This window comes from Hemicordylus capensis, chromosome 2 (genome assembly GCF_027244095.1).
Source record: "Hemicordylus capensis ecotype Gifberg chromosome 2, rHemCap1.1.pri, whole genome shotgun sequence".
NCBI lineage: Eukaryota > Metazoa > Chordata > Lepidosauria > Squamata > Cordylidae > Hemicordylus > Hemicordylus capensis.
In genome coordinates this window covers 243,292,035-243,318,171 of record NC_069658.1, presented here as the reverse complement: position 1 = coordinate 243,318,171, position 26,137 = coordinate 243,292,035, and the positions used below count along the sequence as shown (strand labels likewise).

The following is a 26,137-nucleotide window of genomic DNA, read 5'->3' as shown; positions in this document are numbered from 1 at the left end:
AATGTGAGCCCTTTGGGGACAGGGAGCCATCTTATTTGTTATTTCTCTTTGTAAACCGCCCTGAGCCATTTTTGGAAGGGCGGTATAGAAATCGAATTATTATTATTATTATTATATCATTTGTCCATCTAGCTCGGTATTGTCAACGAAGACTGGCAATGGCATCTCCAAGATTGCAGACAGGAGTCTCTCTCTGCCCTATCTTGGAGGTGCCAGGAAGGGAACTTGGGACCTCAGATGCTCCTCCCAGAGCAGCACCATTCCCTCAGGGGAATATCTCACATGTAGTCTCCCATTCATATGCAAGCCAGGGTGGACTCTGCTTAGCAAAGGGGAAAATTCATGCTTGCTACCACAAGACCAGATCTCCTCCAAAAGATAGCAGGTATATCCTCTCACTTTCATACATAAGCACACCTTTGCTCTGGGGCGCACTTTTCTTCTGGTTTTCACCTTGTGCAAGCACCCCCCTTTTTTTAAATGGAGGAGAATTTTATCAATATTACTGTACCCCTCCCAGTGATTGTTTATTTTATTTTAACATCTGTTTATTGCATTATTTTTTATTTACTGAATTTTTATACCGCTTAACATAGTAATCTCTAGGCGGTGTACAGATTAAAACATAATATATGAATATAAAACATTTAAAATTAATAAAAACAGATAAAAATCACAATAATAAAAAACACATTAAAATTTAAATTTCAGTTAAAAGCCTGGGAAAACAGGTACATTTTCAGGGTCCTTTCTTCTGAAACAAAAGAAAAGGAGATTTTCCTCTTCAACTGATTTGAGTTCAAACATTAAAAGAGAGGGAGAAAAATTTAGGAAAAAAAGAGAGGGAGAAAAATTCTAGGCATAATTTTACATGCAAAAGAACCCCTCCTTCCCTTACCTTGGGGCTTTTTCGTTTAGGAAAAAAGCAACCAAAGGGAGACATGATAGAGGCTTATAAAATTATATGTGGTTTGTAGAACATTGGTTGGGAGGTCTTCTTTCCCTTTCACAGCTCTAGAACCAGGGGTCATCCCAGGAAATTTAAGACTGACAAAAATAAGTACTTGTGCCCTGGAATACCACTTGCAGAGGGGCAGCAGCAGGAGAGGGGGCATGCCTTCATCACCTGGTTGTGCGGCTTCCCAAGGCATCTGGTTGACCACTGTGTGAAACAGGGTGCTGGACTAGATGGGCCTTGGGCCTTATCCAGCAATGTTGTTCTTCTGTCCCTCAGACAGGAGAAAAGGGCACACGGACACCTTCCTTTGAGACAAGGAAATGAAAAGGCTCCAGCTCTAGAGCACCAACAGCACCACAGCTGTTCCCACAATGAGTTTAGATATGGGCCCAAAATGTGCATTGTGAGGTTACACTCTCTCCTCTCCATACAATCTGGGAAGATCTCAGGAATGAGAAAAGGAAGAGAGACAGCTAAAAACAACAACAACCACCTTTCCTAATCCCAAAATGTAGCCACAAGGTGCACGAGTTCAGAACCAACAGCTAGTCCCAAATAGAAACTCGGGAAACTGGCTTATACTGAGTCAGGACCTTGGTTCATTTAGCTCCCTCTTAAGTAGGGGAGGACAAACCTATCCATAATAGGCTGACCTACTCGTAACCAGAGTCCTACAGCTAACTCATCTTGTCTGGACCGAGCTTCAATTTGCTCTCCCTCATCCACTCAAAAACCAATCCCACTGCGATACTGTGACTAAAGCTCACTGCCCCCTCTTTGCACTTTTGCGGTTTCTCCTCCCTGTGGGTTTTTTGATGCAGTGTGAGGTGGATTCTCTGACTGAAGCTCCTTCCACACTCCAAGCACGCATACGGTTTCTCCCCTGTGTGGGTTCTTTGATGCAATGCAAGGCTTGCACTCTGACTAAAACTCTTCCCACACTCCAAGCATTTGTATGGTTTCTCCCCTGTGTGGGTTCTTTGATGTGATGTGAGGCTTGTGCTCACACTGAAGCTCTTTCCACACTCCAAACATTTATATGGTTTCTCTCCTGTATGTATCCTCTGATGTTTATAAAGACTTGATGTATCACAGAAGCTCTTGCTACAGTCTGAGCATTTATATGGTTTCTCCCCAGTGTGGATTCTTTGATGTTTCTTAAGGCTTGATGTATTACAAAAGCTCTTACTACAGTCTAAGCATTTGTATGGCTTCTCCCCAGTGTGGATTCTTTGATGCGAGTTGAGGTTTCCACTGTCAGTGAAACTTTTGCCACACTCCAGACATTTAAATGGTTTTTCTCCTGTGTGGGTTTTCCAATGAGCTTGAAGTTTTGATCGGAAACTAAAGATTTTCCCACACAGAGTACATTTACTCCCTTCCTTTCCTTTGTCTATTTTTTCTTGAACTGGGACTTCCTGGAAGACTTCACCATGAGAAGCAAGGGATTCAGCTATCTTCTTCTTCTGTTTCACTTTCGTTTTCTTTATTTCCATATTTCCCACTTTGCATCTGGCTCTTTCCACCATCACCCAGTGCGGTTCTCTCTCCTTCCTCCCATCACCGCCTGGAAAGAAGACACAAACATCAGTAAGAGCCCAAGAGAAAGGAGCATTGGTCTCACTTACCGTGAAGGCTTCTTCTGGTTGTTGTTGCCAGGGGCATCTCATGGGTTATCCCCCACCATTAGCTCCAAGACAGGACAGATCTGATTGGAAGAAGAAGAAAGACACGCCCACTCGGGGCTGAGGGGGATAACCCCGCCCCAGTTCTTTCAGCCAAGCCGTATGACAAGTGAGAATGGAATAAACAGATAACAGAGTAATGGCATCTAATACGTAACCAACATCATTAATAACTAAGCGAGCAAACATTGCTCCCTAACAAGTTTCAGGACCCCCTGAAACACAGAGGAAAAAACCCTTGATCAGGAAGAGGCAAGAGGCGCCAAACTGGGTGGGTCGAGATGTCCCTGGCAACAACAACCAGAAGAAGCCTTCATGGTAAGTGAAACCAATGCTCCTTTCTCAGTGGCTGTTGCCAGGGACATCTCATGGGACAAACCACAGCTTGGCCAAAAAACGGGCGGGAGCGCCCTTGCCTATTCCTGAGGAAGGACCTGCTGGAGGACCCTTCTGCCAAAAGCCGCCTGGATGGTGGCGTGGGGATCTATTTTGTAATGCCTGGTGAAAGTTGAAGGAGCAGACCAGGTAGCAGCCCTGCAAATGTCCTGCAAATTTGAGGAGATGTCCTGCGCATTAGAGGAGAAAGCTGCCGTGGTGGCTGCTGCTCTGGTGGAGTGTGCCATGATGTGCGAAGGCGGTGTCATAAGCCATCACAAAGCATGCCCGTATCCACCGGGCAATCGTCGAAGAGGTAACAGCCGATCCCATTGATTGCGGATAGAAGAACATGAACATTGCGTCCGTGTTACGAAAAGATGCAGTCCTATCAATGCATTTCTTTAGGCACCTACGCACATCCAATTTGTGCCACAGCTTCTCCTTCTCATGGAGTAGATGAGGGCAAAAAGACAGTAAGAAAACATCTTGCGACTGATGGAAAACTGATGACACCTTCGGGCGTACAAAGGGATCTGGAATAAGCCGAACCGCCTCTTTTTGGAAAATGCAGAAGGACTTGCCAATAGATAATGCTCTCAACTCTTGATATTTGTCTGGCTGAAGTTATAGCCATCAAAAAGGCCAATTTAAAGGACAAAATTTTGATTGGAATAGCAGAAATGGGCTCGAACGGTGGATGTTGTAGAGCTTTTAAGACCACGTGTAAATTCCATGATGGAAATCTGTGTATGACTGGAGGTGACAGCAAAGTTGCTTCTCTTAGGAACCTCTTAAGATATGGATTGGACTGGAGGGCATTCCATGATCCTCCGGAAACAAGACCTATCTACGAAGCCGCCTGGGGCTTCAAGGTGTTTGGTTTTAAACCCTTTTCCAGGCTTTCCTGAAGAAACTGCAGGAGATGCTTCAGTGTGGCAGTACCCCTGGGAATGGAGTGACGGGCGGACCAACGCAGAAAAGCCCACCAGGTATACTGATATATACGATTGGTTGATGGTCTGCAAGATGCTAGCATAGTTCGGAGAATCCAAAAAAATAAAAATAATTTTGAAAAATTCATAAAAAGTCGTACGAGTGTCCGATTGCTTTGGGGTTTGGGTGGCAGGTACCCCTGGGTGCCAGCTACCATCCTACCGATTTTTGGATGTCCGAACCGGTTCAAACCAGTTCGAACCGGTTTGAATCGAACCACCCCCTGGTTCGGTTCGAATTCAAATCTGCAGCTCGAACCTGATGGCTGGTTCAGTTCGAATTCGAACAACCCTGGTTCGAATTCGAACCGGTTCGCACATCCCTATTGGGCACAGTCTGTGAGATTGAAAATGAGAAGCAAAGCTGAATCCTGTGCTTATGCCATGTCAAGAAAACACACATGGAGGCTGGGTTAGGCTGAGCAAGAGAACTGCTGGGATAGAGCCCAATCCCAGCAGGGCAGCACTGCCTAGCCTTGCTTTTAGCCCAGCTTTTAACTGAGGTTAAGGGAGTGAGCACTTCCTTAAACCGGGCTTCCTGCTTTTATGCGAGCTCAGGCTGCTTCCAGCCCGGCCAGACACAGAGATGGGTGCCTAGAGCGCCCATTTCCTGGGCAAATCTCCCAGTGCACTGTGGGATTCTTGGATCCTGGGAAGCAGCGTACCAGGTCTCTGACAATGTATCGTGTGGGAGTGCAGACAGCGCTCCCACCAACTTTTTGCCAGTCATCTGGGAGGGGAAGGTGAGTACAGCCAAGCCTTTTCCCCTGCTCGCCCGCCCAGTCGGGTGAACAACCTCATGAAGTGATTCAGCGACAATGGTGGAGATCAGTCATCTGTCAGAGATGCTGTAGCCGTCCCCTGCACTGAGCAGGGCGTTGGATTATAAGGCCTCCAAGATCCCTTCCAACCCTAAAATGCCATAATCCAACTAACTCATATGATATGGAGTTGCAATAGCTCCCTTCTGGCAAGACACGATTGATCGCATCAACCTAGTTTTGAATTACAATTTTAAATTGTGTGACAGAACAATACCCTCTTGGTTATTTTACCATATGTCTGGAGCCTCTCCTGGGATAGCAGATCATGGCTCTCCTGTGTGCTTTTTCTTGCCAAATGTATTAGATTTATTGCTTTTTCTTGCCAAATGTATTGCCAACTAGCTGACCCAGGCACAGAGCATCTGTGCCCCTAGTTCTCCCTTCCTCCCCCTCCTCCATTTCAGGGCTCAGCGAGTTCTCCTCCCATCCCTTCAGCCAGTCTCCTCGCCGCTCTCTCCACCGGCAGCTCTCATCTTCCTTGCGAGGAGGCCGGTGGCCCCATTTTCACTGCCTGCTTGGCCACTTGCAGTGGCGCCGCCACCACCACCCCCGCCTCCTCCTCGGTCTCCCTCCCCTCCGCCAGCTCTCGTCCTCCTTGTGAGGAGCCCAGCGGCCCATTTTTGTCAGCTGCTCGGCCACTGGTAGTGGCGGCACTGCCTTCTCCTTGACCTCCCCCCGCCAGCTCTTGTCTTCCTCATGAGGAGGCCAGCGGCTCCATTTCACCACCTGCTTGGCCATCCTAGGCAGCTTGCAATGGCGGCGCCTCCTCCTCCTTGGTCTCCCTCCCTCCCCCCACTCCTCGCCAGCTCTTGCAACTCTTGCGAAGTGGCTCACAATGGTGGCACTGCCTCCTCCTCCTCGGTCTGTCTCTCTCCCTTCCTGACAGCTCTCACAACTCCCAGCAGCTGCTTGAGAACTCTCGCAAGAGCTGCCACATGGGATTAGCCACGGGTACGTGTGTGTGTGTGTGTGTGTGTGTGTGTGAGAGAGAGAGAGAGAGAGAGAGAGAGAGAGAGAGAGAGTATGTATGTATGTATATATAGTTATTTGCATAATTTCCTCTGTTTCTTTCAGATTACTAATTGTCTGAAGCCATCCCTCCTCCCCCTTCCCTAGTTTTCTGTCTCAGACGCCTACTTCTTTGTTGTAGTGACTTTGTTATAACATGGGAAATTTGAATCAAACTGTTGATTTGAAAAATACTATAATCCAATGAAAATAAATAGGTTCATGCCTTCCAAGAGATCCCAAACTTTCCCAATTTTTTTAATGTTTTCAATTGAATGTTTTTAATTGTTTTAACAGTTTGTCTTATTTTGTTTTGGTTGTGTTTATTTTTGTGAACCGCCTAGAGACTTTGAAGTCAGGCAGTGTATAAGTTAAATTCAAGATCCAAGAGAACTGGGCTGTACTTCCAGAGTTTTACAGAGTAATAAGAACTAAGATGGACTTCCCCACCACAAAATATCTGTCGACTATTACTTTTTCTAAGTTTCAATGGATATTTACGGGATGGATTTCCTTTCCATCTGCCCTTTTAACTGGGAGGTTTCACGGTATGCCTTTAGAAGAACGACGTTGTAATTGCGGGTCAGGAGATACAGAAACTGTTGCTCATATTCTTCTTCACTGTAAATTCCATTTATACCCTAGGAAATGTCTTATTGCTCCTTTAATATGTAAATTGGTAAATCAATCTGATGGAAACCTTGTTAGACATCTGCTCTCTGATAAAGATGCTTCAGTTTCTGCTTCTGTAGCTAAGTTTAGTTATATTGTTTTTAAGAGGTACAATAGGACATCATCCTAAATGTAAATTGTGTATGTATGTATGTGTCTAATGACCGTAAATAAAATTATATTACATTACATAAGTTAAATAAAATATAAATAAATAGAGATGAGTGTCAGGGTGTAAACTGATGCTGGAATGCAGCCACTTCATGCTCTGCCTAACATCTTCACCACCAGGCAGAGATCTGTCTGTCCCCTGTGCTAGCTGCTTCACCAGGGTAGATAGTCAAGCCGTGGATGTCTGAGTTTCTGGAAGTCCATTTATAGCTTAATCCTGGTATCCCCAAACAGTTGGTGGATGCTGTGGTATCTCGGGTGGCATCTGTCTAGTAGTGGTGTGCACGGAACCACCGCGGCGCGGTCCGGAACTGAGTGGGGGTCTACCTTTAAGGGCGGGGGGGTAGAACTTACCCCTCCCACCGCTCTTCCCCCTCCGGCACTGCATTTTAGATTGAAGTTTTTGGGGCGGCAGCGTTCCTCCCTGCCGCCCCTGCCCCCATCGTTGCCCAGAAGTCGCAGTAATAGGAGCACGCATGCGCCCGCCGCTGCCGTGTGCACGCCACATACGTCACACGCAGTGTGCATGTGACGTATGCGGCGCACACGCGCATGGTGGCGACAGGCGCGCACCGCGACGGGCGCATGCGTGCTCGTATTACTGTGACTTCCGGGCAACGACGGGGGCAGGGGCGGCAGGGAGGAATGCTGCCGCCCCCCAAACTTCAATCTAAAATGCAGCGCCGGAGGGGGAAGAGTGGCGGGAGGGGTAAGTTCTACCCCCCCGCCCTTAAAGGTAGACCCCCACTCAGTGCCGGACCGCCGGACCGGTCCGGTTCCGAACCGGTTCGGAGGCCTCTAACATGGCCTCCGAACCGGTTCGTGCACATCCCTACTGTCTATCACTGGGATGTAGCTAGAAGCAACTGGCTAGCACTGGGATGCAGCTAATGCCTGCCCAGCTTGGTTTGGAAAGGCAATTTCATCACCTGTCTTCGAGAAGAAACCGGCTGCATACTTTTCAACCAGGACTCAGCACAGGGAACAAAAGACAGTCAGGAGAGAGAAGCCTCCTTAGAGCCTCTCGCTTCCTCCCAAAGCAGACAAGGAGGTAGCCTCTAGCACCCAAGTCAGACGCCATCCCATGTGGCTCAGAGCAAGGACCGCCAGGTAAGAGCTCCCCGTCACTGTGAACAGGGACCCTAACATCCTGCCAGACTAGAAAACTGAAATACAGAAAGAGTGCAAACAAACAGTACTCAAACCATTTTTTTTGGGGGGGGAGGGATAGCATTTGTACAGAGATTTTAGCAACCAAAGGTCTCTTACCCAGAAAGGCTACATTTCCAAAATTCTCCTCCATAACTTCCCTGTACAGGGCTCTTTGGTCTGGATCCAGCAGAGGCCACTCCTCCTCCGTGAAATGCACAGCAACTTCCTCAAAATTTTCTTTCAGACACTGAAAGAAAACCACACACACCGTGAAAATAACATAGTTGGCCCTATCCATCCCCACAGCACAGCATTCCTCCAGTGGCTGTGGCTAGGAATGTGCACAGACCGGTTCGGAGGCCATTCTAAAGGCCTCCAGACCGGTCCGGTCACTGGGTGGTTTTGGTTCGGGTGGGGAGTTTGGGGGCTTCCATTAAGGGCGGGGGGGGCTTTACTTACCCCTCCCGCGCTTTCCACACACTGCCGCCGTAATTATTGAAGAAATTGCTCCTCCGATGGCTGTTCCTATTTTAAAAAATGGCTGCCCCCTTGAAGCCATGGCCCCCTGCTGCTGCCTTGAAGCGCCCTCCCACCCCCTTAAATCTCGCCCCGGGCCCTTAAATCATGCCCCGATAACATTAAGAGGCGGGCGGCGGGGAGATGTCCTCCCGCCCCCTTCCCTGCTAGGCTGCAAAAGACTTTAGGAAGGCTTCTGCGCGTGCGCGCGCAGAAGCCTTCCTAAAGTCTTTTGCAGCCTAGCAGGGAAGGGGGCGGGAGGACATCTCCCCGCCGCCCGCCTCTTAATGTTATCGGGGCATGATTTAAGGGCCCGGGGCGAGATTTAAGGGGGTGGGAGGGGGCTTCAAGGCAGCAGCAGGGGGCCAGGGCTTCAAGGGGGCAGCCATTTTTTAAAATAGGAACAGCCATCGGAGGAGCAATTTCTTCAATAATTACGGCGGCAGTGTGTGGAAAGCGCGGGAGGGGTAAGTAAAGCCCCCACCCGCCCTTAATGGAACCCCCCACCCCAGTGCCGGACCGCAGACCTGCGGTTCCGTGCACACCCCTAGCTGTGGCTGGTTTATTTTAAATTTCTTTTTTAGATTGTGAGCCTTTTGGGGACAGGGGGCCATTTTATTGATTTATGTCGATGTAAACTGCTTTGGGAGATTTTGTTGGAAAATGGTATATAAATATTTATCGTATTCGTCGTATAATTGCCATGATCCCAAATCACAATCAGAAAATATATTTAAGATTTAGGTGGCTGGGTGGCTATAGTATTCAATGCTTCACCGTGCTTCCTCTGTTAGAAGAAAAAGGGAGTGGTGGAGAGAGAGACAGTTTCTTCACAGCCAAAGAGATGTGCAAGGGACAGACACAACCAGGCCGGCCGCTCCGTCCTCATCTCCCCAATGATTCCCATCCCCTACCTGATTCAGTTGCACAGAAGCTGTTTCCATTGCACCGACATGAAGAGGTGAGCTAGTATGTATTGCTGGCTTTTTCAGCCCATCTCCTGAGAGGAACACAAAAGGGTTGGGAAGATAGATTGATGGATTGTATTTAGACCGCCTCCTCTTTGGAGCCAAGACCGGCTCCCACAGATTTCAAGATAATCTGAGAGGGAGGAAACCAAGTAGTAGGTTCACCCTCACCCAGCAAAGAGGAACCTCCACCACATCCCTGTGAGGTCCCCCTGGCCAGCAGCCTCTGCCTGGTGTCCAACAGAGCCTTCCCTGATTCAGGGAAATCAGGAGCTGCTTCTGATAACAATCTCTGAAACAAGAGAGGAACAATCAGAGAGATCAGAAAATGCACATTACAGTGAAAAGCATGTGTATGTGTCCATCTATTTGTTGGAAGATCCTCTATTTATTATTATTATTTATTTATGTATTTATTAATTTATATACCGCCTGACTCCAAAGGCTCTTGGCGGTTCACAAAAATACTCAGATGATTTCCAGGAAGAATTGGGCAACCGGGGGGGATTTTTACTATAGCCTTGGCATAGGACATAAGAACAACCCTGCTGGAGCAGGCCCGAAACCTCTCTAATCCAGCATTCTCTTTCCCACAGTCGCCCACTAGATGCCTCTGGGAAGCCCACAGGCAGGAAATGAACGCATAGACCCCCATTCCCACCATTACCTCCCACAACTCAGATTTGGAGGCTTCCTGGAGGTAGCATGTAGCTACTAATAGTTACTGCTATACTTTCTCCTCCAATGAATTTGGTTTCAACCCCTTATGAAGCCAACTAAACTAAGAACCGTCATCGCATTTTCTGGCAATAAGTTGCCGCAGATTAATTACACACTATGTGAAAAAGGACTTCCTTTTGAATATCCTAGCCATCCTGTCAATCAGTTTCTCTGGATGATCTCTGCTTGTAATGCTGTGAGAGAGGATCTATCCACTTTCTTCACACCATGTATGATTTCAGAAGCTTCAAACAGATCATCCCTTATTAGCTTTTTTCCTAAACCAGATGTTACAGCTTTTCCTTGTAAGGAAGGTGCTCCATTTTAGAGGTGTGCACGGAACTGGTTTGGATCGCATCTGAGCCAACCCGGTTATGGCTGAACCAGGTCCAGTCTGGTTCGGCCACTGAACCAGTTCGGGGGATATACTTGTAAAGGGGAATCCGGTGAGTATTCCCCTTTACAAGGGGTGGGGGATCTATCCAGGGGTGGCAAGAGAGGAAATAATGTCCTTACCCGACTGCTGGCGCCACCACTTGCCCTCCCTGTTGCCCCAAGAACACTCTTCCTCCCCTCCATTACCAAGCTACTGGCTCAGTTCTGACCTCTGCACATGCATGGAGGCCATTTATTTGCATGGCCATGCAAATGGCCTCCATGTTGCGCGGAGGCCACCTCGCAGCTTGGTAATGGAGGGGAGGAGCGGAGTGTGCTTGCGGCCATAGGGAGGGCAAGCGCTGGTGGCCAGGTACATAGGAAGCTGCCATATACTGAGTCAGACCATTGGTCTATCTAGCTCAGTATTGTCTTCACAGACTGGCAGCGGCTTCTCCAAGGTTGCAGGCAGGAATCTCTCAGCTCTATCTTGGAGAAGCCAGGGAGGGAACTTGAAACCTTCTGCTCTTCTCAGAGCGGCTTCATCCCCTGAGGGGAATATCTTGCAGGGCTCACACATCAAGTCTCCCATTCAGATGCAACCAGAATGGACCCTGCTTAGCTAAGGGGACAAGTCATGCTTGCTACCACAAGACCAGCTCTCCTCCGACCTTATCCCCTCTCTCAACACCTCTGCCCGGCCGCCCACTTATAGTGCTGAACTAGTTCACCAGAACCAGGCCGGTTCACTTTGATCACGGATCAAACTGCCCCAGTTCAATCCACGATTGAATCCCCAAATTGGCCCCGGTTTGAGGTGAACCGGTTCATCACAAACCATTTGTGCACACCCCTGATCCATTTGCCCCTTACCTGCTGCTGCTTTTCCTGCTTCTTGTCCTCTTGCTGGCTGAGAAAGAAACCTTCTGCCAAGGCCACTGCTTGGGAACTGGTCTCAGCTCCACATTCTCTCACCCAGCTCTCCATCTCTGGGGGCAGGATGGTCAGGAATTGTTCCAGGACCACCAAGTCCAGCATCTGATTCTTTGTGTATCGCTCTGGTTTCAGCCACCAACGGCAAAGGCTGTGGAGTCGGCTGCAAACCTCACGGGGCCCTTCAGCCTCCTGGTAGCGGAACTGCCTGAAACACTGGCGCTGTACATATGAACTGAATGTGTCCTCACCCAGGATCTGCTGCACAGTCCTTTCCCAGAATACCCCACTGCTCCCAGCCTGGGCAGCATCGGGCCATTTGCCTGTTTTGGGTACAGTAGAGGTGTCCTCTTTCATCTTTGATCCGTGCTTCAATGCAGCCTTCACGAAGGTCAAAGGAACTCCTTGATCTTCTTCCAGATTCTTTCTTCAGTCAAAGACCAACCAAGACCATGGGGTGCCCAAGTCCTGCAATGCCAGCAAGGTGTTCTGTGAATGGGTCATTCCTCCTTTGAGGGAAGAAGCTTTTTAATAGCCGAATTTCAGCTAGTGATTGGATCTTCTCCTGGTAGGGAAAGCAGGCAAATACCACCACATGCCAAACAAAAAGGGGGGTACAGGCTCCTCCCTGAGGGCTTCAGGCCAAAGTTTTCAGTACAGCATCTTTCTCCATTGGTCTGTCCCACCGTCACCACCACCACCCCACACTTAGTTCTCCTCTTGGCATCCCCTTGAATCTCTTCCCACCACAATTGCATCTGCCTCGCCTCACCCTCTTTCAACAGCAACAGCCTCCATTCACACCACCATCTCCTTCACCACCCACTCTGGAGAAAAGATTTAATTTTCGCAGCCCCTCTTTTGCAGACGGTCCCAGGTTCAATCCTTGTCAGGACTTTTAAAAAAAGGAAAACTCAGAACTGCATACTGGTATGTGAATGTAACTTGGTGTGTAACATGTGCGTGCCGCTCCAACACACACCTGTGCATGTTCCCCATCTATGCATCCATACCTTGTTGCCAAGTTCGATGACATTTAGATGCCTACACGGTGGCGGTGGGTGGGGTGTCCTTAGAACTGGGAATCTGACAGCATTATTGCAGAAGAGGGTTATATTTGTTGGTGAGGACTCTATGGGGAGTAGCAGTGGAGTCCACAGGAGGTGTCTCTGGCAGAGAGAGGAGTAATAATGGGTGCACTTGATCAGGATTTGGGTTCTGGAGGAGCATGGACTATTCACTTGACTTTTCTCATTGTTATTAGCCATTTTTTTACATCATCTAACATAAGAACTTTTGAATGACTTGATGTAGCAGATTACCAGCCTTTGTCTCAGAGCATGCCCACGTGAGGGGAAGAAAAATGCTGAATCACCCACCACCACAGACACTCTATGCTTTCCTTTTTCTACTATAAAAGTATACAAAAACTTTCCACGTGCAAGCGTATATGTGGTGAGAAAACTGGTAGTTACTGAAAGTCAGAGGATGTGTCTTGCACCAGAGAACCCTTTCCCTGAGCTAAAAATACACTCAGAGAGGCTTGCAAAATGTAAAGAACCAAAAAAGAAAAAACTGTATTCAAAATACTATAGTCAGCTTCCGTCTGAGGCTCTCTCAGTTTTTAGTTACAGGTAAAAAGAATACTCAGCAGGTTACAAAAAGCACCCCAGATGATGTTGGGGCAGCACACCTATATTGGGCAAGAGTGATATAGAAAGATGCTGAAAGGCATCATCTCATACTGCGTGGGAGGAGGCAATGGTAAAACCCTCTGTATTCCACCAAAGACAACCACAAGGCTCTGTGGGCGCCAGGAGTCCAAATCAACTAGAGGGCACACTTTACCTAGTCAGAGGTGCACCTAGGTAATGTTGGAACCTGGACCTAAAGGCCTTTGGAAACCCCCCTCCCCACTGCAAGTCAAGCATCATCCCCCTACACTAGGGATGTGTAAACAGGTTCGACATCAAACTGGTTTGGGTCGACTGTTCGGGGTTGAACCCAACCACCCCGTTTGGTCCAACCCCAGACCGAACACACACACACCAGCGAGTTGGGGGGGGGGTTTCCACAAGTTTTTGGTTTTTAAAAAATTAATCCTCCCCACCAACTTACCCACTCCAGAGATTGTCTAAGGCGGCGGCAGGGGTCCGCAGAGGTTCCCCGTCCCCCTGCCAGCCTCTGTGTTTGGCCGTTTTTCAGCTGGTTTTCCGCCTTTCCCCCCAGCATGGTGGCCATTTTGGAGGCCACCACACCTGCGCGATGGGCTCGAGGCCCATTGTGCAGGCATGGCGGCCGCCGAAATTGCCAATTTTTTAACTAAGGGAGGCCGGGGGTGGGTGGGTAGGGGGTGCCGGACCAACCTGGCCCGGTCCGGGTCCAGTTCGGACTCGAACCGGACCAGCCGGTTCCGTGCACACCCCTACCCTAGACACACACATGCAGAATTTTTAACACATGGTTTCTTAAGGGCACCAATAGCAACTGAACTCACAAGAATGTAATAACAGAAAATAGGTATATTTATGCAACTATGCATTAGCAGAAACATTTCAACACTCAGTGGCACAGCGACCACACCACCCGGGACAGACTAAAGAGGATTTGGAGGGGGGGCCCCGGAGTGTGGAGGCCCTGGACGTCAGCCCAGAAATCCAGGGGTAAGAACACCTCTGCTTGTAGCAAACATCTGGGAATCCCTGTTACAGAGAACACTGTCTGGGTCTCCCACCCCTCCCTCCACACACACACTTTGCAGCCCACCTGGCGCTCCCCCGAAATGCACACCAGACCCCCGTGGGAGAGAAGACAAGGGTCACCTCCGCCCATCAGAGGCGTGGAAACTTCAGCTTCTTCGGCTTCGTGCAGCTCTGTGTTGAACGTGGGGACCCTTTGCTCGTTCCAGACACCCACCTCGCCCCCTCAGCAAGGAAATTCACGAGGCGGGGCAGTAAAACGGGTTTGGCTTTGCAAGGCATCGCGTCCGATCTCCTCCCCCTCCACCCCAAATCCCCCTCCTCTCTAGGAATCACAGTTCTCTCCCTTTAACCCTTAGAAAACCAGGCGGCAGAAGCCAGTTTCCTTGGATGTCTCCACTCCAGTCCAGGCTCCAGTCTGAGGCAGATTTCCCTGGGAGGACTAAGCCCGCCCCTTCTGACCCAGTGAAACCCACTACTGAATAAATATGCATGGCGAGGGGCTGTATAAATGGCATCCCGTGAAAAGTCATTGCACCGAGTCTGTTCACTTTAATAGCTTGCTTTAAAAAAATTTTTAAAAAAGTGCCTCCCAGACTGAACAGGCACTGCCCCTGGAAAGACCCTTCTGATTTTGCTTTTTATACTTTATTTTTCGCAAGAAGCAGGACATCTCGTGTTCTAGCTGTGCAAATGCAATCAGAACATCACGGAGGAGGCTGGTGATTGAACATAGCAGTCAGAAATGTTTCTGCAGCTTGGTCCTCTAATGGTTAAATAAATTCCCAGAAACTCCAAGAGGCCCAAAAGGCTGCAGTTTCTAAGCGCCTAAAGCGACACCTCAGGCTCACAGTCAAACGTGATCACGTGCATGGCATCTAACTGCGGGAGAGAAAGCGTCGTAGTCACAATATAAGCTGACCCGGCCGCAAATGGCGAGAGTCAAATGGGAACCGCAAGTGAATGCTTTGCGTGCAACTCTTGCTTTTTCTGAGTGGTTACCATCCCGCTGGCCTGTGTCCGCAAGAACGGCCAAGACTGTGTTCAAGACGAACACATTTAAAGTGCGTAATTAAATTTTCAAACATGCAAGCAATTTCAAAGGGCTACAATAAATACGTGAGACTCTAAGGTGCTGCAAGTCTCTTTGTCCTGATCTTCTATACCGATGATGGTCCTCCTTGGATAAAACTTCTGATTCCTAGAAAGCGGAAATTGATCTGCTGAGTTTTCTGGGCGAACAGCTTCTAGGAGCAAAGAGTTAAAGGTGCAAAATTTGGGAGGTGAGTAGAAACCAGGGGTACCTCTAGAACAATTAGTTTGGGGGAGCAAATGGGTGGCAAAGAACATCATTAAGGGAGCTAGGGTTTTGCTATACATTAAGTACTTAGAGAGATACGGCTGTTCATTTGTTTACCTTTTTAATGAAGTTTGCGTGACATTTGCAAACTGATTCAGAAAACTGGCTGCCAGATTCCTCTTTAAAAATACTGTCTTTCTGGATTAAGCCAAAACTTCCAGTCTAGTTTTCTCTTAATGTCGTCAACAACAACAACTATTTATATACCGCTTTTCAACAAATGTTTCCAAAGCGGTTTACATAAATAAGTAAGAAAGAAAGAAAGATGGCTCCCTGTCCCCAAAGGGCTCACAATCTAAAAAGAAACATAAGACAGACACCAGTAACAGTCACTTGAGGTACTGTGCTGGGGGTGGATAGGGTCAGTTACTCTCCCCCTGCTAAATAAAGAGAACCACCATGTTAAAAAGGTGCCTCTTTGCCCAGTTAGCAGGGCAAGACCATGTGGCAGGAAAGACAGGGTGGGGAAAGAGGTCAGTACCAGGCCAGCTGAAACCTCCTGGGGAGAATGACCCTGCACTCAGCTGCACACATGGTCTCATCTAGCTGCCAGCACTGCTCCTGGCCAAGCTAAGAGATTGAGTATGTAGTACTCTGGGCTCCTTGGAGGAAGAGCAGGATATAAAATGTAAAATAATAAAAAAGATAGATTAATAATTGTGTCATGCTGCTATGACTGTATCATCTGGCATTTTGCTGTTAAAATTCTAGCCTGGTGGATCAGGGAGGGGTGGGGAAGGGGGAGTGATAAATACTTTGAGGGGAATACCTGCTACCCCTTGGAATAATTCCTGGTGGGAAAGAGCTGTAGCTCAGTGGAAGAGCATCTGCTTTGCATGCAGAAGGTCCCAGGCTCAACCCCTCACATCTCCAGCAACAAATATTTACATACTGCTTTTCAACAAAAGTTTCCAAAGTGGTTTACAGAGAGAAATAATAAATAAATAAATAAGATGAGTCTCTGTCCCGAAAGAGCTCACAGGAAAGGGTGGGAAAGATTCCTGCCTGAAATCTTGGAGAGGCACTGCCAATAACTGGATAGATCATTAGTTTTTGTCTCTATACAACAGTTTCCCATATTCCTAAAGTCCTGCCTGAGGAGACAAGGAAACCTCACCCCTCTCAAATTTCCTATCAGCATCTTAGAGCTTATCCTACAATCCAGCTGCAAATCAGAGCCTAGATTGGATCCCGGATCACAGATGCAACTGTAGTGGGAGGGATTCAAGGGAAGGTGAAGATGATGATAAATTAAAGGTAAAGTTGTGCCATGGAGTCGGTGTCACTGCTGCCTGATATAGGTGTTTCCCATAGGCTGGGAAACATACCAGTGAGGATTCGAACCAGCAACCTCTTGCTCCCTACTTTTTTATTTATATTTACATTTATATCCCGCTCTTCCTCCGAGGAACTCTGAGCATGGTTATGTTTATCCTCACAACAAACCTGTGAGGTAGGTTAAGCTGAGAGATACATGACTGGCCCAGAGTCACCCAGTGAGTTTCATGGTTGAATGGGGATTTGACTTCGGGGTTTTCCCAGTCCTAGTCCAACACTCTAACCACTACAAATTACTTACCCGCTGCACCATTAGGTGGCTGATGAGGAATTAGCAGGAGGGAAACTGTGGGCAGACCAATGTGCTGTATTATATTGTAAACATTAGTCTTCGGCCCCCAGAGAGGAACGTTCCGCCTTTTTTAATTTGACCTGTAGCATTTGCCCACTGTCTCTACAGGGAGAAGATCTAACCACTATCTGGAATTTGGTTGTTTAAAAGCCTCTGCCCTCAAGAGAGTAATGGTTTATTCACAGAGCACCTTGTTGGCTTTGTAGGCCTACAGTTTTGGAAAGACTTTGGCTTAAGAAAGAATCTGGGAGAAGAACAAGGAGCAATTTGGACCTTGTTGGAGGCTGCCATGGAGCACAGCATAAAGATGGAGAAGGAAGACTCTGCTGGCCTCGAAGCAGGAAAAGGCCCTGATGCCACCCAGGCTGGGAACAGTGGGGAATTCTGGGAAAGGACTGTGCAGAAGATCCTGGATGAGGACACACTAAGTTCAGATGTAGAGCGCTGGCGCCTTAGGCAGTATTGCTACCAGGAGGCCAAGGGCCCCCGAGAGGTTTGCAGCCGACTCCACAGCCTTTGCCGTCACTGGTTAAAGCCAGAAAAGCACACGAAAAATCAGATCCTGGACCTGGTGATCCTGGAACAGTTCCTGACCGTCCTGCCCCCTGAGATGGAGAGCTGGGTCAGAGAATGCGGAGCGGAGACCAGTTGCCAGGCGGTAGCTCTGGCAGAAGGCTTCCTCCTGAGCAAGGCAGAGGAGAAGAAGCAGGAAGAGCAGCAGGTAAAAGGAGTGTCTTCCTTACGTGGAAAGGCTTTAACAGCTGGGGCTTTTCAGTTTAGAAAAAAGGCTAATAATAGTAGGATATGTTTGAAGCTTCTGAAATCATGCATGGTGTGATCAAGGTAGAGAGATCCTCTCTAAGCACTACAAGTGTCATCTAGAGAACTGAATTGGCTGGATATTTAGAATGGGCAGAAAGAAATTCACACAACATGTAATGAACTTATGGTAATTTATTGCCTCGCAATGTGGTCATGGCTGTTAGTCTAGACCAGGGATTCTCAATGTTGGGTCCCCAGATGTTATTGGACTTCAACTCCCATAATCCCCAACTAAAGGCCACTGGGGCTGGGGATTATGGGAGTTGAAGTCCAATAACATCTGGGGACCCAACATTGAGAATCCCTGGTCTAGATGACTATAAAAGGGGATTAAACCAATTTTTTGGAGAAATCTGTCTGTGCCTATTAGTTTCTGAATACCAGCTGCAGAGAGCAGCGGTGGGATAGGGGCCCCACCTTTGTCTCCTGTTTGTAGGCTTCCCAGAGGTATCTGGTAGGCCACTGTGTGCAGGGGAAAAAAAAAGAAGACAAATGCTATTGGATTCTGCAAAACTATTTAGCAACCAAAGAAGAATCCAGCTATAGCACTATGTTAATAAAATAGTACCCAAAATTATCAAAATCAAGAGATGTATGATCTCCTATTGAAAGGACCTTGTTTACTATAAAATATTTTCCAAAAATAAGTCAACCTCCTTTTGAATCATTATAAAACTTTCAAACTTTATTTTGGTTTCTGACCAGCAAAACAAAAGTAGACAGACTAGATAAAGATAAGGATATTTAACAGATATTAATGACCACAGGTCAGCATTAATGAATTACATTATAATCCTTCCTATATTGTACCATTTGAATTAGATGTTAAAATATATTGGCCACCACACAAACTTTGGCTACATTGTACAAAACACTGGAATCCTGGTCAGAGAGATCATTTTCAAGAACTGGTGAAATTTCTTTGGGAAACCACCTACAACTTTGATTTTAAGAAGGAAAAAAAAATCCGATACATGTAGATGGTTCTGGAAAACCATCTACAAACTCTGATCTTAGGGGGGTGGGGAGCGGAATCCACTTATATAAGTGGTTTCCTTTAGGTCAAGCTCATGTTTAAGATGAGGCCTTACAAGTATTTTGAATAAGCATTTACAGATTGTATTCATTTGGCAAATTTTACTTTAAGGGTTGTAATGATGTGTTTATGATTTTGATATGTTTTAAGTATGTTTATTAAATGTATCTTTATATCCACGTGGAATTCTGCTAATTGTGGGTACCATTTTATTAACAGTGTTTTAGTTGGATTCTTCTTGGGCCACTCTGGGAAACAGGATGCTGAACTCAATTGGCCTGTTCTAGCAGACTTACTCTTATAATATACCTAAGGATATAGTAAAAATCCTGACCAATGTTCCCTCTAACAGGGATTCCCAGATGTTGTTGACTAGAACCCCCAGCTGTAATGGCTTTTGCTTGGGGATTATGGGAGTTGTAGTCCACAACACCTGGGAATCTCTGCTAGAGGGAACAGAGTTGGCCACCTGGCCAGTTGCCCACCTTTTCCTGGAGATTATCCACACAGGGGATTTTCCAACAAAGACACACACACAGGTCTCTCACTGTACCATGCCTCTTCTAATCCCTCTGCTTATTCCTCTCCTGTACAGGGATTGTTATTGGAAGCAACTCCTGATTTCCCTGAGGCAGAGAAGGCTCCATTGGGCACCAGGAAGAGGCCGCTGTCCAGGGGGATCTTGCAAGAAAGTAACAGAAATGCTACCTCCCTGGGTAAGTATGAAGGCATATTATTATTATTATTATTATTATTATTATTACATTTATATCCCACTCTTCCTCCAAGGAGCCCAGAGCGGTGTACTACATACTTCAGTTTCTCCTCAAAAGAACCCTGTGAAGTAGGCTAGGCTGAGAGAGAAGTGACTGGCCCAGAGTCACCCAGCTAGTATCATGGCTGAATGGGGATTTGAACTCGGGTCTCCCTGGTCCTAGTCCAGCACTCTAACCACTATACCACGCTGGCCACAGTTTCTTCCCTCGCAAATTGTCTTGAAATCTATGGGCTTCTCCCAAGCCTGCGTGAGGAAGATGTTTGTTTCCAGCACCTCACAGAGTTTAAATAATGCTTCAGGTTTGTGGCTTAAATATGTATGCATACAAGAAGGCATTGTGAGGGATTGTGGGTCAGCAGCTCTGCCATCAAGAGGCTTGGCTGCTTAGGCTCCCCAGAGGTGGGGTAGTGGGACATGTGTCTCCCACCCCCAGTTCCCCATTGTTGGACCCCTGTGGTTGCTTGAAGGAAAGGCACTTTTCAATGCACCCTCGCAGTGCATTTGACCCTCTTTTTGTGCCTTGCTTACTGCTGCCAGAGTTCTTCAGCCTCCTTCCTCTGAAGGTTCTGAAACTTGGTTTATATTGTCTAGTGCCAGAAACCAAAAGACTCTGCAGATCAGTGGAGGGACTGCCTCTGTGGCATCGTTCCCATCAGCCAGGAGAGGATTGCTGGTCTTGTGGTAGCAAGCATGGCTTGTCCCCTTAGCTAAGCAGGGTCTGCCCTGGTAGCATATGAATGGGAGACTAGAAGTGTCAGCACTGCAAGATAGTCCCTTTAGGGGATGAAGCTGCTCTGGGAAGAGCAGAAGCTTCCAAGTTCCCTCCCTGGCTTCTCCAAGATAGGGCTGAGAGAGATTCCTGCCTGCAACATTGGAGAAGCCGCTGCCAGTTTGTGAAGACAATACTGAGCTAGATAGACCAATGGTCAGACTCAGTATATGGCAGCTTCCTATGTTCCAGGCCCTGCATCCAACTGCAACTGCTTCTGCCTGTTCCCTCTGGAGGGCAGAACCTTTCCAGGGAGGACAGCTGGTCTTCTGGTAGCAAGTACGAATTTCCCCCTTTGCTATGCAGGGTCCACCCTGGTTTGCATCTGAATGGGAGACTCCATGTGTGAGCACTGTTAAGATATTCCCCTTAGGGGATGGAGCTGCTCTAGGAAGAGCATCTAGGTTCCAAGTTCCCTCCTTGGCATCTCCCAAGATAGGGCTGAGAGAGACTCCTGCCTGCAACCTTGCAGAAGCCACTGCCAGTCTGTGTAGACAATACTGAGCTAGATGGACCAGTGGTCTGATTCAGTATATGGCAGCTTCCTATGTTCCTAACTGTATCCCCAGATTCATTTACCCCCACCCTCAGCACATCACCCCCATATAATCCTGATTATTTTATTTATTACATTTATGTACCACCTAATCAAAAATATCAGGTAGGCAACCTAGGCTCTCCAGCTGTTGTTGATCTGCAGCTCCCAGCATCCTTAGCCACTATCAATTTTGGCTGGGAATGATGGGAACTGTAGTTCAGCAACAGCTTGGAGAGTCAAGATTGCCTACCCCTGCTCTGTACTGTTCCTTTTGCTGGTTTTAATTGTAAGGTGCTTTGAGAGCATCCCATCTTTGCCATGGGATGTGGTGATGGCCACCAGCTTGGATGGCTTTAAAAGGGGCTTAGACAAATTCACGGAGGAGAGGTCTATCAATGGCTACTAGCCTGAGGGCTATAGCCCAGCCTCAGAGGCACGATGCCTCTCAATACCAGTTGCAAGGGAGCAACAGCAAGAGAGAGGGCATGCCCTCACCTCTAGCCTGTGGGCTTCTCAGGGGCCTCTGGTGGGCCACTGTGTAAACAGGATGCTGGACTAGATAAGCAATGGGCCTGATCCAGCAGGGCTGTTCCTATGAGAGGCACTCCTGGCTGAAAAGTGGGGTCTAAATCTAATCAGTCAATCTGTCTTTCCCACACCTTCGTGTTCCTCACAGGAGATGAACAGAGGGTGCCAGCAATACGTACTAGCTGGTCTCTTCTTGACAACGCAGTGGAAATGACTTCTATTCAACCGGATCAGGTAGGGGAAGAAAATCTTTGGGTAGATGAGGAGGAGGCCGCCTGACTGTCTGTGTCCCTCGCACATTTCCCTGAACCTGTAAGAACCCATCTATTTCCCCCCCTTCTTTGCTTCCATTGGAGGAAGGACTGTGAGGGGCTGAATCTTGTAGGACAAAACCAGGCCACTAGACCTTTAGATATGATTTATTATTTTTTTAAAATATGTATACCCAAAGCCGAGGGGCCACAACCAAAAGGGCCCTGTCTCTAGTCCCCGCCAACTGGATCTCTGTTAGTGGCCAGGGTCATGAGCAGGGCCTGAGATGATGATCGGATGATGATGATATATATTATGATTATGCTTTTAGGGGAATATACATTGTGTTGTTTTCAGGGGTGTGTGTGTTCTTTTCTTTCTTTCAGGGTCTGGTGACATTCGAGGAAGTTGCTGTTCATTTCACTGAAGATGAGTGGGTTCTGTTGGATCTGGACCAAAGAGCCTTGCACAGGGAAGTCATGGAGGAGAATTATGAGAACATGGCTTCTCTAGGTAAGGTTCTCCCTTTCCTGTGTACATTTCCCCCTTTCCTGTGTAAAATCTGTGTATATTTTTACAATACAACGAATGTTTATATACCGCTTTTCAACAAAAGTTCCCAAAGTGGTTTACATAGTAGAGAAATAAAAATAAATAAATAAAATGGTTCCCCTGTCCCCAAAGGACTCACATTCTAAAAAAGAAACTAATGCAGACACCAGCAAAAGCCACTGGAAGGATGCTGTGCTGGGGATGGATAGGGCCAGTTGCTCTCCCCCTGCTAAATAAAGATAATAATCTTTTTTAAAAGGGGTCTCTTTGCTCAGTTAGCAAGGTTAGGGTTCTTGTTTGTGTATTGCTTGCACTCTTGCTTAGCTTTCTTTGCACTCCTGCTATATTCCAATCTTCCTCTTCCAGTCTGCGAGGAATTGGGAGTCCACCTTCACAGTGAGCGGGGAGTCCTTACCTGATGTTTCTTTCTCTAAGCCTCATAAAATGGGGTCAGTCTTGAGTGTCAGGGGCTGCTTCCTTGCTTGATTTGGGTGGGTGCTCTAAGGTGGCTCTTCCCTCCTGGCTGAGAATTCTGTTATCTGTGCTGTATCATGGCCCAGAAGTACACAGATGGTTTCTAGCCCTAGAAGCCCTAGTGACTTTGATGGTTGAGCTAGGAGCTGATTGTGGGTCCTCATGATCCCAATCAAACTCTCTACACCACTCCAGCTGGCAACTAAAGCCACTTGCAGTTGGCTTAATATGCAACAGGATCTGTCTCCATTCTTTTCCATCACACAGCAGTTGTTAACTGAATTTCTTCATTGCTTTCAAGATCAGTTTCTTTCTTCAGCTCTTACAGAGTTTTCTGTCTTCTCTCCAGCAGGTGATAGGAGGGAGAATGAGGGAGAACCAGGTTGGATGATGTTCAGAAAAGCCAGATGCAAAGAGGTGGGACAGCACATAATGGAAACTGAAGCAAAACTGGAGAGGCGAAATGAATCCTCTGCTTCTCATCATGCTTTCTTCCAGGAAATGCCAGTCCAGGAAAATATAGACCATGGAACGGAAAGGAGTCAGTGCATTTTGTGTGGGGAAACATTCAATTTCAAAGCGGGACTTTATGCTCATTGGAAAATCCATATAGGAGAGAAACCATTTAAATGCTTGGAGTGTGGCAAAAGCTTCAGTAAGAGTGGAAACCTCACATCGCATCAAAGAATCCACACTGGGGAGAAACCATACAAGTGTTTGGAGTGTGGAAAGAGTTTCAGTAAGAATGGAAATCTCACATCCCACCAAACAATCCACACTGGGGAGAAGCCATACAAATGCTTAGACTGTAGCAAGAGCTTTTGTAATACATCAAGCCTTAAGAAACATCAAAGAATCCACACTGGGGAGAAACCATACAAATGTTCAGACTGTAGCAAGAGCTTTTGTGATACCTCGAGCCTTTATAAACATCAAAGGATCCACACTGGGGAGAAACCATATACATGCTTGGAGTGTGGCAAGAGTTTCAGTCAAAGTGCAAGCCTCGCATCCCATCAAAGAACCCACACTGGGGATAAACCGTATCAATGCCTGGAGTGTGGAAAGAGTTTCAGTCACAGTACAACTCTCACATCCCATCAAAGAACCCACACTGGGGACAAACCATACCAATGCCTGGAGTGTGGAAAGAGCTTCAGTCACAGTACAACTCTCGCTTCACATCGAAGAATTCACACAGGGAACGAACCATATAAGTGCTTGGAGTGTGAAAAGAGCTTCAGTCAGAGACAACACCTCAGTTTACATCAAAGAACCCACAGAGAGGAGAAACCACAGAACTGCAAAGAGGGGGCAGTGAGCTTCAGTCACAGTATTGCAGTGGGGTTAGTTCTGGAGTGGATGAGGGAGAGCAAACTGAAGCTCCATCCAAACAAAACAGAAGTATTGCTGGATGGAGGTTCTGATGATCTTCAGCCTGTTTTGGATGGGGCTGCCCTACCCCCTTAAAAGAGCCCATGCAGCAACCTGGGGTGCTCCTGCGTCTGCCCTGGTTCCTGCATAGCAAGTTAGAGACCTTTTAAGAAACTGTGGCTGGAGCTCTGACTGCATCATTTCTTTTAGAAACCAGATCACACTTCATTTATGGCAGGTGTGTACCAAGGTTGGAGTGGGCCCAGAAACAAGATTTTAAAATGGGCCCCTCACTGCCTTCCTCTCCTTCTCCTGGCCGGATGTCTCTGCTAACTATCCCAACTAGTTACAAGGTACAAATAACAGCAGAACCAACTAATGCAACAGAATCAATGAAGAACCTTAATCATTGCACATATATTTGTATGGAGTTGTATTGTATTTTGTCTTTTGAAAACCAACTAATAATAATCATTAATAATAATAATCTCTCACTGCTTGGCATTAACTGCAAGCCTATATTTAGAAGAACATTGTAACTCTGTTTTCGGACTGAGAAGAAGTCCCCTTAGGGCTGCACCCAAACACTTCTCATAGTAAAATTTAGTAGGACCTACACCCGGGTAAAGTCTACTCAAGAAATGGTTTATAATGAAGTAATGCTAACTTGGCAAAGAGGCACCTTTTACCTTGGTGATTCTCTTTACTGAGCAGGGGGAGAGTAACTGGCCCTATCCACCCCCAGCACAGTATCTCCAGTGACTGTTGCTGGTGTGTGTCTTGTGTTTCTTTTTAGACTGTGAGCCCTTTGGGGACAGGGAGCCATCTTACTTGTTTATTTCTCTGTGTAAACCGCCCTGAGCCATTTTTGGAAGGGCGGTATAGAAATCGAATAAATAAATTGATAAATAATGATAAAGCACTAAGTTTCTCAAGGCTTCATTTCAAGATAAGGATAAGGATATTGCTGCCCTTCCAAGGGTTAGCAGCTCTCTCTGTTCCCCTCTCCATTCCACCTCCCTAACCACACCAAGTGGAAAAGTGTACTTTTGGGGACAGAGGCGTTGGGTCAGCTTGCCGCTCAGAGTAACATTTTTATCCCCTCAGCAGCCTAATGGGTGCTGTTAGGGAAGAGGCCGGTGCCTTTAAGGAAGGTAGAAACAAGTTAAGGGTTGGGGGCACAAACGCGCGCACACACGAGGACTCCCACCTCCTCCTTCAGCTTGTTTTTCTGGTTCTCACCTTTTGAGGAACTCAGAGGCTCCAGCTGTTCAGAGGTGGTGGATGGTGCCAACTCCATCTGAAAGAGGGTGCTGCGCTGTGTAGAGGAAGCTGTCTCTGCATTCATGAGTGCTCCCCAGAGCTGCGACTCCAGCGGCGGTGGCAGCGCCGGACTCAGCAGCAAGAATAGCGGGACATGCCCAGAAGAAGAGGAGCCTCTGCTGTTGTGGCTCCTGAGTCCTGCTGCGCCCACCAGAGACTTCTTCTGTGCCGCCACCCATATGGGACGGAGGTGAGCGTGTGAAGGAGAAAAGAGGAAGCGGAGGGCTTCGGGGCCCAGCAACCAGCCTGACTGGCGGAAAAAGCCTGATTTGTGTGCCCTTTCGGTGTAATTTTAATTTGATGTTTGTGGTACATTGTTTTCATCCACACATACTTGTTTGTTTTGAGCAGTCCTTTAGAAAATTGGGGGGGGGGAATGTTGAAAAGAAATATAAACAAACAAGCCTACCCTGGTTAGAATGTGCATTCAGATCAAAACTGGCGTTTCCCCGCTTTCTGTCAAAACATTGCCAACATTGCATACAAATGTCATCCCATCAAAGGGGCTTCTAATGGGTCGGGTATATGAAAAAGCCTTTAACCCGAGAACGAATTCAGCATTTCTGTTTAATGAGCACGCTTGGATTAACCATAACACCACCCCAGAAGCCTTCATTATCATCCCTAATACATTGTGTTAAGTGTTAATG

General features: G+C 47.3%; 1 protein-coding gene and 1 pseudogene across 5 annotated transcripts; one reads left to right on the top strand and one right to left on the bottom strand.

The window, feature by feature from the left end:
* Positions 1-547: 547 nt before the first annotated feature.
* On the bottom strand, positions 548-14,345 carry LOC128347511 (zinc finger protein with KRAB and SCAN domains 7-like). 5 transcript variants are annotated; one of them, XM_053302396.1, is made up of 7 exons: positions 14,119-14,345; positions 12,366-12,521; positions 11,293-11,917; positions 9,496-9,616; positions 9,271-9,356; positions 7,958-8,087; positions 548-2,525 (listed from the first exon to the last, which is right to left on the bottom strand). In XM_053302396.1, exons 3-7 carry the CDS (start codon positions 11,707-11,709, stop codon positions 1,636-1,638), a joined length of 1,644 nt encoding a protein of 547 aa, XP_053158371.1. In that variant the 5' UTR covers positions 11,710-11,917; positions 12,366-12,521; positions 14,119-14,345; the 3' UTR covers positions 548-1,635. The 5 variants fall into 5 exon arrangements, with proteins under 5 accessions (XP_053158371.1, XP_053158372.1, XP_053158370.1 ...); XM_053302397.1 differs by having other exon boundaries at positions 11,293-11,820; XM_053302395.1 differs by having other exon boundaries at positions 11,293-12,521.
* A 552-nt stretch (positions 14,346-14,897) lies between these two features.
* LOC128343905 (zinc finger protein 850-like) overlaps positions 14,898-26,137 on the top strand; it is a 43,624-nt pseudogene continuing 32,384 nt past the window's right edge.

Coding starts and splice junctions, on each gene's coding strand:
- LOC128347511 (XM_053302395.1), bottom strand. CDS start 11,709: ATGAAAGAGGACACCTCTACTGTACCCAAAACAGGCAAATGGCCCGAT. Junction 9,617..11,292: donor AGCAGGAAAAGCAGCAGCAG/GTAAGGGGCAAA, acceptor CTCTTGTTTCAG/AGATTGTTATCAGAAGCAGC. Junction 8,088..9,270: donor CTTCTGTGCAACTGAATCAG/GTAGGGGATGGG, acceptor GTTTTCTTTCAG/TGTCTGAAAGAAAATTTTGA.